Source organism: Diuraphis noxia, unplaced genomic scaffold (assembly GCF_037042655.1).
Source record: "Diuraphis noxia isolate RWA-SAM2 unplaced genomic scaffold, SU_Dnox_SAM2 contig0003, whole genome shotgun sequence".
Taxonomy (NCBI): domain Eukaryota; kingdom Metazoa; phylum Arthropoda; class Insecta; order Hemiptera; family Aphididae; genus Diuraphis; species Diuraphis noxia.
The window spans coordinates 37,132,662-37,146,535 of record NW_028301713.1 but is presented as its reverse complement, the minus strand read 5'-3'; the positions used below and the strand labels follow the sequence as shown (position 1 = coordinate 37,146,535).

General features: G+C 28.2%; 1 protein-coding gene across 1 annotated transcript; it reads right to left on the bottom strand.

Moving 5' to 3' along the window:
• Nucleotides 1-4,086: 4,086 nt before the first annotated feature.
• On the bottom strand, nucleotides 4,087-12,851 carry LOC107165341 (UDP-glycosyltransferase UGT5-like). Its single transcript, XM_015513525.2, has 6 exons — nucleotides 12,696-12,851; nucleotides 10,457-10,715; nucleotides 9,364-9,956; nucleotides 8,756-8,978; nucleotides 7,190-7,409; nucleotides 4,087-4,559 (listed from the first exon to the last, which is right to left on the bottom strand). The coding sequence occupies exons 1-6, from the start codon at nucleotides 12,732-12,734 to the stop codon at nucleotides 4,256-4,258; spliced, it is 1,638 nt and encodes a 545-aa protein (XP_015369011.2). The 5' UTR covers nucleotides 12,735-12,851; the 3' UTR covers nucleotides 4,087-4,255.
• Nucleotides 12,852-13,874: the final 1,023 nt, after the last annotated feature.

Genomic DNA, 13,874 nt, shown 5'->3' with positions numbered 1-13,874 from the left:
TAAGTGATTTGGACCGCTATCAATTATCCGCTATTGACGGAACACCACTTGTCATTTTCAAGTTATTTTTGTTCTACTTTGTAAAGGCTTACTAATACAGGATTTTCCAAAATTCACATGTTAATGAGCTAATCAAACAAATAGATTTTTAGATTTGAGATGGAAATCGATATTTTATTTTTACACAATATTATATTGATTTCCAATTGTTAGATCCTAAAATTAAGCCACCATTTCATCTTAAGTTAACAAATTTACCATATCTTGAAGAGCAATGATATTATTGTGATTTGATATTTCTTCGAAAATGTTTTTTACAAGAATCCCAATCAAGTTTTTACTATTTTTAAAATAATATATTCTAATATTAAACTATAATGCACCTTGACAGCTAAGTATTAAAAATTACACTGCATACATTGTGGTATATGGCCATATAAATATAGGTATCTATGCATTACCTAGACAAATTATATGTTATATATATTATCAAACATCAAATATTAAAAATTTTTAAGATGTAAACCTATAATACTAAGTATTACAATAATAAATATATTTCAATAACTTTATCATTTTCATTAGCTCAATTCACCATTGTGAGTAGAATATAAATGTTTTTAATACAACATTGCAATGGAAAAAAATTCCTATAGAAAATTATGATAAGTATAATTATAGCACCAAAAAAATCAAAATTTGTGTTTGACCTGTGAACTTTCATCTTATCTTTGTTGTTGTATATTCTGACCAAAACTTAAACCGTTTTTGGTCTGTCCGAATTGAATGTAGGAAAAAAAACCAAGAAAAAAAATCCAGGGAAAAAAAGCCACGGGAAAAATAAGCCACGGAAAAAAAAGCCAAATTACAATAATTAAACATATAACAATTAAAATTAAAGTATTAAATTAGGAATTATTTAAAAATTGTTTACACATAATTGGTCAAATATATAAATAATAAAATTAAAAGTATTATTCAAAATTTTTAAACATTGGCCATATTGTATACATAATACATATATATATATATATATATATATTTATATAATTATTAATACACAGAGTATGTGTTAATTAATTTAAAATTTTTAACACAGTTGGTCTACTGTATTATCCGTATTCATATTATATAAAAATAAAATTGTTTATATTATAATATAACCTATGTATTAATAATTAAATACATATATATATATATATATATATATGACCAATAATGTGTAAACAATTTTTAAATAATACCTAATTTAATACTTTAATTTTAATTGTTATATATTTAATTATTGTTATTTGGCTTTTTTTCCGTGGATTTTTTCCCTGGATTATTTTTCCCCTGCCTTTTTTTTCCTTGGATTTTTTTCTTGGCTTTTTTTTCTGACCACCGTCCGAATTGTATGCCGTGTATCAGCTAGCAATTGTTTATTTATTATACACTTATTATATTAGCTTTTTATATTATCCAAATAAATTTTATATTATTATTATAATTATTTATTTTAAAAACTGGACCAAATTTAATATTATTATTGTAATTATTTAATTATTTATTTAAAATATACCATGTACAATTAATATAAAATACATTCAGTTTATTATACTAAACTAAATGTAGCAAAAGCCCGTTCTTTCAGTGGAAAAGTAAGTTAGATTAGAAAAGTTCAAAAAAAAGTTTAAGTTTTACCTAGTATAATAAGTGTATAATAAATAATAATCCATCAACCTGATAATTTGATGGTATGCAATTCGGACAAACCCCTCAATAAGGTGACATGCAATTCGGACATTCCAATATATGTCTTTTTTTTTTGGGCATGCAATTCGGACGCACAGTACTTTCAAATGCTTGGGAAGTTTTGATGGGGCACGTGAATCAGCAGTACGTGTCTTCGAACAAATACAATGTTTGCATGATACTTCGTACGGAGTGTACAACTCACCACTATTTATTATTTTAATAACTTTATAATGAATATTATAAATATTCCACGGAAGAATTAGTTCATTCTTGTTATCCATACTAGTGAGTACTTAACATAAAAATTAAAAATATACAGCGTATTTTAAAACAATTCTAGTCATGACCACGGCACATAAAAATTAAATTACAACAATTTCTAGTGAGTAGTGACTGACTAGAAACTAACGTCAAATGTTAATAATCAATAGGTAATAAAATAACTTTTAACCATTATTTAAAATATTAAAGAATAACGAGTAACGGACGCCGTGCTATGATACCCCCCCCCCCCGCCATATAATAGTGCTACAATAGCCAAATAAATATACGATATACGGTAAATATTATTTTTACCGTAATATCTTTGTTTGTCGATAACAACATATTTTATAATCGTCATGTCTTTTCGTCGACGATAAGCAATTTCTTCATAATCGATGAACCAAACTAAATAGTAAATATCTTGTTTGAATATTTTGTATTTAATATTTTTAAATACAAAATATAATAATAAGTATTTGAAATATACTAGAAATATTTCTTTCTAAAAGTATTTAAATATTTAACAAGTATACGTTTAAGTAAACTGCGAAGTGCGAGAAAGTGACTTGTATGATGAACACCTCTATCAGAACAAGACATTATAGTGTACTTATTGTATATTATTCGGTATAATTGTTTAAGAATGTAAGTACTTATCGTAGAAACTGAAATGAACGACATGATTAAAAATCTACTTAAATTTGAGTCGTTATTAAGATTGTAAACTCTGCATATACACAGTTAGAGCGTTTGTTAATTGGGATGGTAATTAATGAGTAACAGAATTTAGTATTTTAGTGATTTTAACATGTTAAATACATGATTTAATGAAAAACATATTTGTTATCATATCGTGACTAAAAGTTCAAACATTAAAAAATATAGAGTAATTTATTAAGTTTCCTTAACTAAACGCCATAAGTGTAAATTATATACAATATAGGTAATAGATATATGTATACTAAAAATATTCTTATACATTAAAATGATAATAATAATTACAATAATAGATCAATAAAAAATAAATAAAAATATCAAAAATTGCAGACAAATAATTAAAATTATAAACATGCGTGTTGTTATTCATTATTGTGACTCGAATGAGTAAAAAATGTATTTCTTAATTACATACTCTTATGTCTTATACAACCATTATATGTAGATGTAGTATTTATTCAATGGAAGAAGTGTAGAACCCACTACTACATAAAAAGTTAGTAAAAAAAGGTATAAAAAATTAGTTTTGTAGAGAATTATACATTTAGTGTTATAAAAATATTATAATAAATAAATTTAATATAACAAAATATGGATAAACTATATGTTATACATTATTATGAGTTAAGACAAAAAATATATAAGGTAGGAACCTACCATTTTTTCAATAAAACTTAAATTATATAAACGCTTAAAAAGTATATAGATTAAATTAAATTTATGAATACACGATTTCAAAAAATATTAAGAAATTTGTAATCGCTTTCATTTATCAGTGTGAATATATTATGTATACTGTTACGAGCCTATTTTAGTAACAAAACGTATTTATAATAAAAAATCTTTATCTTTATTAATACATATATTATAATATTGATTTTACCGTACAGAACCGTGCTGATTATTGAATCACTCATTTTTCATCCTTATATATTTTTTTCCAAACGACGAATTTCGAAATAGAAATTGGTTGTGTTTGTTTTACACTACACATACTATTATTCATGCACAATATAGTTTTAAATTTTTTCTTCAAAAAAATTTTAATTTTTCAGTTGTCACGTGGAAAGGAATTTAATATAAACATCTATACACGATATACGATATATTGGTTGATTACGACTTTTGGCAATAGATACTAGATAGGTAGCTATTAACGTTCCGTGTAGACAGGCTGGCGACGAGACGAACGTTATGGATTAGGTACGTCTATCCCGTTACGATATAATATTATTGTTAACACGATTTGTTTACAACATACCTAATTATAGTAATATTATGTAAATGTCGTGTAGAAATAATATAGTATAATGCAATAGATAGACGTTCAAGGTTTTCGTCAAAATATCGAATTGTTATACAACACAGTCAACATGATATCATAATATATTTATATCAAATATTAAAAATTATCCTTTAAATGCTCTTCACGATCGATTGGTTTTTGATATACCGGTATTTTTAACAACTTGACCCCCCCTTCCCTTGAATTTCGAGTGAACGAAAGTAAATTGTATTATTGGGATGCTTGTTATTATCATTGCGTTTTTTTCTCCGTTGATGTTGGCGAGGTGATATTTCGGCGGCTGCGACAACACCGGCTGAACACATAGCAGAGCATTTTTTTGGTCGTCCACGCCATCAATACGACCACGAACGACACCAGCAACAGGACGTCCAACAACATGTACTGGAACCAATAAAGGTCGTTGGCAGCCGTCCGTAGGTGTTTCGCACCGTTATGCCTGGCAACGTACTCAACCCAAAACACAGCCTTTTGCAGCGGTGGTAGCGGGTTATCCCTGAACATAGCTGACGACTTTTTGGAATTTTCCCGGTACCTGTGATTTCGAATAAATTGTAGGTAAGATATTACACTTTAATCATAATATTTTTATATACAAAACTATAAATTATAGGCAGAGCCCAACTTAGGGGGGGCTAGGGGGGCTGCAGCCCCGGGCCCCGATATTATTTGGGGCCCCGAGCCTCTGTTGATATTTAATTATTAAAGTGGCATTTTGAAATAATTGTATGGTATTATTGGTTACGTAGTTTCGTTAGTCACGTAGGTATCGTAATGGAATTTATAATAAATTATTTTCTAATTGATTACATAAGCTAATAAGTTTTAAGATAAAGTTGGTCAAAAGCACTTTATTACATTTCTTTATTTATATTCATATTTTTAATTTCATCGTTTCATTTTTATTAATATTTATTAAGTAATTAAGGTACGTTTTCCTTACAGCGTCCGGACCTTGCGGTTAGTCGACACTAGACGCGGCATTCAAACGCTGCGTCAAAACGGTTTTACAAACAGCGTCTAAACGTCGCGACCGTTCCAAATTTTTTACAAATATTCAATTGAAAATAACCAAAACCAAATTTATTGTCAACTTTTTTTCTAAATTGTTAAAAAACTTTTACAAATCAAAATCAGGAATTAAGAAGCGTCACCAATCAGTCGATCTTTATTGGACTGTTGGTCGATCGCAATAAAAGTGTAGTATACACGATACATTATATTGTATGAACTTTATGTTCTAGTATAAAAAAATGCAAATAAATAAATATATGTCGATCTTCAGTTTTAAAATTAGGAATATATTATTATTATGGTATAATTGATTTATAATCTTAAATAAATTGAATATAACAAATCTATATAGCATAAAGACTACATTTATAATTTAAGTTGATTATTTAAAATTTAGATAATAATTAATTTTGGGGCCCCATTAAAAAATTTGACCCGGGCCCCAAAATTCCTAAATTGGGCTCTGATTATAGGAACGAATGTTTAATAATTACTTTATTGATTTTTAAATATTCAATTTCGTGTAGGCACCTACTAATTAGTACCTATATTGGCTATATTATTATACTATACAGTCGGTTGTGGAATTATTATACGCACATTATTGTATGCTCACTCATTCGATTCATTTTTAAAAATCCTCAAAATCATATTACAGAAGAACTTCGATTATCCAAACCTTCGTTTTATGAGTCATCTAATATATCCAAGCGTTATTTCGTTTCAATTTATGTAATATCCGAAACGTTCTTTAATTCGAATGTCGATGCGTATAAAATATCAGGACGTACCCCCCCCCCCCTTCCGGTCGCATTTTATTAGGGTGTTGCAGCAATTCGTCAAATAGAAATTGATCAGTTTGTAAAATAGATACATAACAATAAGTATATAATATTTAGTAATATTTTTATATTTGAATTAGTAGTATAACACAAATACACAATATTATGTCATATTATGTAATGTGTAAGTACGTATAATATATAGTACGTATATATTATGATAAGTGTGTATAATAAGTTGATAATAATAATTTTGTATTCATTGTACAAACAATATTATTTTTAAATTTTCATCATCCGAACTTTCGTCAATGCAAACACGGTGTGGTCTCGATTAGTTCGGATAATCAAGGTTCAACTGTATTATCACTATTATCACATCTACAGGCTAAAGCTATGAATATAAATGCATATTATTGAAAATACACCAACACAAAAAAATACGAGTAAGTTTTTCATTATCTATGTTTAAATGTTTTCTTCAACTAAAGCAGCAGAAAAATAAAATAGAACGCTTATCTATTAATAATCTAAATACTATTTGTGACGAATTTCCATTCTATTATGCCACCATAGGTAGATATTTTTTTTATCACACTTTCAACCCAAAACTTTACTTAACCAAAAGCACAATAAATTGTTAGACATTTGAATCATTCAAGTCAATCGTGTATGTCTAGAACATTAAAAAAAAATCAAACAATTAATGTTAAATTAAACAGAATTGGAACGACGAGTGATAAATGAGACACATCGCGCGACGACGTGACAGCAGTATATCGATATTAATTTCATAATGGTTGGTGGTTACAATCATGGGGACAAGACTTCTGATAAAGTCGATATAGATGTACCTACCTATAAATGATAAATGGCAATGACGTGTGATGGCATAAATGATTAATCACAATAATGAGCATGTTGTAATATTATTATATTTGATTATTCATATTATATATTTTATAGTTATAAGAGTATTCGCGATAGATCTATAGAGTTTGAAATATGTTGTGGGGATTAATTCTCTCCTCTTTGTGTTTTTACGTCTGAAGTTGGTAAAGTTTTACAAATTAAATAAATATTAAATAACACATACAATATATTTAATAAGACGACAGTGTCGCGGAGGCATTTCAAATTCAAATATTTTTTTATGTAGGTACTTTTGTTTTGTTTGTACATGGAAAACGTAAAATGTATGCCATAAAACATTATGTTAATATTTTTGATAAATTATTATACTTTGCCCTAGCTAATAAATGATTATATGTAATAATTTAATAAATTACATCGTCTTGGACTCTCAAAATAATATAGGTATGTTTGAAACTGTCAAAGATATATTTAAGAATTTTTACACTGTACTCACGTCGGATCGATGAGGAGCTTGTGTAGAGCACTTCCAAATGCCTCGTGCGTCAATTCGAAGTACGGAACTTGTATAGCTATGCCTTGATACTGTGCACGTAGTGAGTTACCCTGTTGATCTCCAAAAACAGGTATGGCCAACATTGGCACTCCGTGGTAGATGGATTCAGTGGTACTTTGTATTCCACCGTGAGTGATAAATAATTTGCAGTTTTTATGACCTAAACAAAAAATGTATTATTCAGACGGAATACAGTTTTCTGAAAATAGTAAATTCTATATATATATATAGCACATATATATTATAATAATTATCTCTATTATATTTTATTACATATTATTTTGACACAGCATTATGATAAAAGGTGAATAATATAATATTTAAACAATTTATACGTTGTCTTCATAATTTGGAAACTATCTCTAAACACTTCCTTATTTTCAACTTTTTGCGTAACTTAAAATTATGAAAAATAATCATTGATAATTATATGAAATGTACACAATAATTTATTTTTGTGTTCACAAATCGACGTTCATTGTATTGTAAAGTTTCCACCTGCAGTAGTGCAGTACCACTAGTGATTACGTGATTATACGTGCATGGTGCATATTATCTACTTTCCGGTGTTAAAGTCTATTGGAACCATTATTTCTCTCCTTCAAATACACTACACAATCATTTAAATGTTATTTTGTGTAATAAAAAATATAGTTTATCTAAATTCATATTAACAAAGAAAAAAATAATACAATGCATTAAAAATTATTAAGCACAAGCGTATTCTAAACATCAAATGTTTTTTTTTAATAATTTATGTGTGGACTATTTTTTAATACATTCATTTTTTGTTGCTATAGTTTATTAAATGTATATATCAATACATAATTTGCAGTCATTAATTAATGTGTATCCATAAATATAACATACATTGTTTGTAAACTCGAATTTATATATTATACTTTATTTATTATTTGTCAAAAGTCAAAACGCAATAATTTATATTAGTAATTAGTTATTACTAATAAGTAGAGCCCGGATTTCTATGCAATTGCATATTTTTTTCCTTTTAATATTTTTGGATTGTTGTCAGTTAGGTAGTCAGTACACACAAATTCAATTCAGATTTTAAGACGGTACTTATCAATTTATTTTGGATAGTTTAAATAGTAAAATAAATAATTAATATTTAAAATGAATTCATAATAATATATTTAAAATTGTCAATTCAATTAACATAAAAAATCCTAAAATTTGGCGAACACGATTTTTTTCATTGTTAAAAAAGGCATTTATTAAATTTATTAAGAGCATATATTCAATAAATAAGTTTTTATTTGAAGCAAATTAGTTTTACCAATGTTTATGTACAACCTATCTACAAAGTATTAAATAATAAAATTCCACAATGACTTATTTCTGTTAAAACTAATCCTTCCCTCTATTTTTGTTGATGTATTTGCAATGAATAATATGTTGTATAAAATCAGAAATCAGAATATATATCCTACTTACCTAATACATACGAGGTTTGACAAGCAGTTATATTAATATTAATACACATACCTAGAATATCGTTTTGGGGAAACCATTTTCGAACGATGACATTTTTTGGTAGTTGTGGTATGTCATCAGCCTCCCATTTCCACAGGACGGTCTGTTCGATTTTCGAGAATTCCGACAGTAATAACGACACTGTTTCCTTGGGCATTTTGGATGATTTTACCACCGATCCCAAACTGAAGTAAACTATACCTTCCTTAGCACTTTCCATTATTTGCTTTAAGTCCTGTAATGAGCACCAAAAAATAAGACATACATTTTCAATGGTGCAAAAAAATAATCCAGGTGGAACTATATACCATAATTGACGTGTAGCCAAAAACAGACACACAACATTAAACACAGCTGACGTCGCTGACAGAACCTCACAAACTTTGGGTAGTATTTACCGAAATCAGAACCTCATAATTTAGTTTTTATATATTTTTTTTAAATCAAACACTGAATACCTTAGAAAATAAGTACTAGATAATTTACGACAAAAACTTAAAGATTTTAGTTAATAGGATGGATATTGGACAAAATCAGGATAAAAATAAATGCTAGAAAGTCGATTTATGCATGCTGTGCTTAGGCTATACACTATAATAATATGATGGTATAATAATTACTTCGGGCAACGGTCCGGCGGGCACGCAGTGCATGCCTGCCACATACACGAAGCTGGGTACCATTGGCACGGCTGAACCGATGACCGGGTGGCTGTTTACCAATGTCAGCGATACGTTTCTGAGCATGTCAATGAGATCGGGACGGCGCTCGTGGCCCGGGTACACAAAGTGTTTGTCGGCCACGGCCCGTTGCCGTGGCAGGTACACTAGCCGGGAGACGGCCGTGTAGAAAAACGCGGATATTGCGTTTGTGGTGCGCTGCGCGAACGTCATGTTGGATCCGAATGCACTGGTCAAGTCCGGAATGTACGCTGGGTTGTACGGGTTGCTGTGCCACTGTGAAATCCTGGAATTGGCTGAGAATGGCAGCAGCTGTACCACCGGGGCATTGTATTTGTGCCCGATGGTCACGAAACACTCGTGGTAGAAGTTCTCGAACAGCACCAAATCAAAAGATGACCGGTCAGTTCTTATGAAATTCGCCACTGACGGTTTATCCAGACTTGTCTCGCTGATGTGTGGCCCGAACCACCACAAGTGCAATGGCGTGGGCACGAGGTTCACGTATTTCGCCACTTTTAGCATGTCAAAATCTTGAAAAAAAAAAAAACAAAAAATAATCACTCGTTGTAAACATAAAGGTTGCTGAATTTTTGTCATTATAATACATTAACAAATAAAATTCTATTTTGATAAAATTTCCCAGCTCACCTATCATGGTCACCATGACTCACCATAACACAGAATATACTCTACCAGTGTCCAGTGTCAAAAATTATTTTAATTTTCATGCTACCAAAATACTTAATTAATATTTTATTCAATGAAATTCTATTTAAGTTATTACTCATTTTTATTCTTTTTCTTTTTAAAAACTCACTATTTTTGATTCTGAATCTACTTATTAGGTACCTACTATTTGTTATACATTGAACACCACATAGATTGTTGTATGCCATCAAATAAATAAATAAACAATTAAATAATTTCCCGAAAAGTGTTTTACCAACTTGTGTTTGTGTTTTGGGGAAATAAAAATCATAAACACACGGCTGTAAAATATAATATACAATATCGAGATTTTTAAAATTACCTCCTAACGTTTGCTCCACTTTGACGTGACGATACGGCCGTTTAGCGCCATCCAGTGCAAATGGTGCCACAAGTGTGACATTATGCCCTCTGGAAACGAGAGTTTCGAGTAATGGTTTAAAGCCCATGAAATGACTTTTACCTTCAGTTGGCAAAAATGCCAATATATTCAATGGTTTCACCTGTTGTAGTTTATGTTCATCGCTAGATGATTTTTCCGCAAACAATAACAACAAAGTTAACAAAACCAATAGTTGCATCTGAAAATTAAGAGGAAATACAAATAAAAGTAAATATTCACCAAAGTAAAATTATACTGAGATTTATTCCGTACACAAAAACGATATATTGCAGCATGGGTGATGTTTATTTCTAATGGTAGGGATACAGTTATTTATTATATACGAACACACTACATACCTACACGTATAAAATTATATTATGCAATTATTTTTTACAAAAACAAAATTATTACGATAAATGTATTTATAATTGTTATTCATTATTATTAATTCAGCATTAATTATGATTCATTAATATATTTTTTTCGAATTTCTTGTTAATTTTAAATACAATACTACACATCAAAACAACAAAATATTTCTTTGAAATCTATTTCATAGAAATCTAAATTTCTGTTTCTTTTACTTGTTACTTTTATCGTTAATGCATTTGCATAACTGCATGAGCAATGTTTCAATGCTTATGTGATTTTGGTTCACTTTTAAAATAAAAATATTTTGAATATTAGGTACTTATAATAAAATATATTATTAGGTACTGCGAAGTTTCAATAACACGAATTTTTTTTTTTGCCTTTTTATAAGTTTCTAAGTTGTGTTTTGAGGTATAGAACTACATAAGTCAAAATTATTCTTATCCCACCTGAGATTCAAGCTATCGAACCTCTACTATATAATTCATTGTAGGTATAATTCAAAAGATAATTGTTCTATGAAATAATACACATATAATACTAGCCACGAGGTATAAAAATGGTATAATAATATAATATAAAATACAAAACTTTTTTTTTTTTTTTCATTACTATATTATAGTGTATTATTATATAAAATTAATATATTGTAAAACCACTAAAACCTTACAAAATTTTCAAAAATCAGAGTACAAGTGTTAATACGTATGATACGGGCAAATGGGCAATGTAGGAAGTTGGGCACTGTGCACAATGCCCGATTTTCAAGGGCAAAGTTGGAATAGGTTAACATTACTCGCGGGAATTGTATACAGTGCCTAATTAGATTTGAGCACTGTAGATTAAATGTATTAAAAATTAAATGAAACATCTTAGAGTGTACTTAAAAAAGTTGTTTTTCACTGTCTTTATCACTTCCAACAATATTTCGTCTTTTTCGATTAGGTATGTTGTCGATGATAGCTCCATCGCTTAGAGCTTTTTATATGTCTTCCTCCGACTTTAAAGTAGAGATACAAAATACGAACACAGATAATGTTCTTATCTTTAAATTTTATAAGAGGCTAATTCACTTTGATTTTTAAACTAACAGCTAAACGTGAATATAATATAATATAATATAATTATAGTTGAAAAACGACTTTAGAACGAAAAAATCAGTTGGTATCAAGCTATTCCGTTGTAAAGAGGTTTTACGGTACTCACTAGAACCTTTAACGTAAAAATATATAATACGATTAAGTTGAAATATGTGTAATTAGTATTTTTTAGAATATTTTAAATAGCACCATATTTCCTCAAAAAATATTATGAAACAATAACAAGGTAATATTTTTTATTTATTTTTATTTTTAAAAGAAATTTACAATCTATACCTTAGGCACAACGAGTAAATGTGAAACAGAATATATATAAGGTATCAAAACAATTAATTTTAATAATAAAAAGAGTTTTCAATAAATTATATAGTACATGTTACGTTTGATGAGAGCAGCCACCCAAATGACACTCTCGAAACAAGATAATATAGGCATTTTAATTTGCTGGATGGTATCACGAACACTTGTTAGTCGCAGCTTCACAAGTTTTAAAACATGAATTAGCTTGAAATAGTGTGTAGGCACGCGTAATAAATATCATGAATACATTTATATACATTTTTTATATCATTTGTTAAAGGTACACCTATATCTACATATTTTCAGAAGTATATTTAGAATTTATTTTAATTATCTATTATTAAATAATATTAAATTGTATAAGCAATGACATTTTATTACTTTTGTTATAATAATATACTTACAGTATTACAGAATGCTGTTGAAAGTGCAAACGTTCTCATCGTTCGTCTGGAGTTCTAAACAACAACACGAGATTAACGAAACTACGGACGACAGCCAGTTAAAATAACCGATGTAATACTGATCTAACAACTTAAAGCAGTCTCTGAATGACCGTCATGTTGCGTAACGGCGGCTATAATATAATATGGTAATAACTAACAACGGTGGGAGTAAGAATCTCAATAAATACGCGCGCATATTATTTTATACTATTATTATTATTATTACAGAATAGAATTTGTTATTAAAAACCATCAACTGTTCGATAACGCTTACAATTCTATTTTAGATTGATTCAATGTACAAATTATTGTGCAGCAAAGTAATAAACTGCAAGACATCTTTAATTTAATACAGAATAATATAAAAATCTAATGTACCATCTGTATCAATACAATGCCCATAAATATTTGAATAATTTTATGAACGCTCAAATACTCATTAATTTTAGAAAAGTGCAATTTTTTTACTAAAAACAAATAAATAATTCATTAATTATATGAAATAATAAAAAATATAAACGTTTAGATTTAGATAGTAGATGATTTTTGTATGTGTTTTAAAATGTGTGAATGTATTAAATTTCTTTTATTTGAATTGTGTCTTATTTATGTTCAAATAAATGCAAAAAGTAACGTTATCGCATAATTGAAAATTAAGAATGTACCCAAACTATAAACTATCAAGATAAAAATTCCTAATCAACTGTTAATTTTTATTGATGAAAATGTATGGTTGAATTTTTTTAGGTGGCATAAAAATTGCTGTAAAATGTTATGGCCAGAGCTAAAGTATTATAGCACTTACATTACCAAAGTGTTATAATATTAACTAAAAATATCTTTAAATATTTGCTACACCTAATATGTCTTAAAAGCATTGTTTTCTTTTTAAAAGATAATAATATTATAAAATTTCAATAAAATTAAGATATTGATTGAATGTAATAAAATAATATTATTTATTTTTCATTATTTCTGAGTAGTTATCATTATAACTTTGTCTACAGTTTTCATTCAAATAATAATAATATGTATGAAAAATACAAAATTAAATTAATTAAATGCATATTACAGTAAATAAAAAGCACTGAACTGAGAAAAAAGTATTAAAAATCTAAAATTCTCAAGATACGCAAG

Coding starts and splice junctions, on each gene's coding strand:
- LOC107165341 (XM_015513525.2), bottom strand. CDS start 12,734: ATGAGAACGTTTGCACTTTCAACAGCATTCTGTAATACT. Junction 9,957..10,456: donor AGTGGAGCAAACGTTAGGAG/GTAATTTTAAAA, acceptor TTTTTTTTCAAG/ATTTTGACATGCTAAAAGTG. Junction 4,560..7,189: donor AAGCTCCTCATCGATCCGAC/GTGAGTACAGTG, acceptor TCGAAATCACAG/GTACCGGGAAAATTCCAAAA.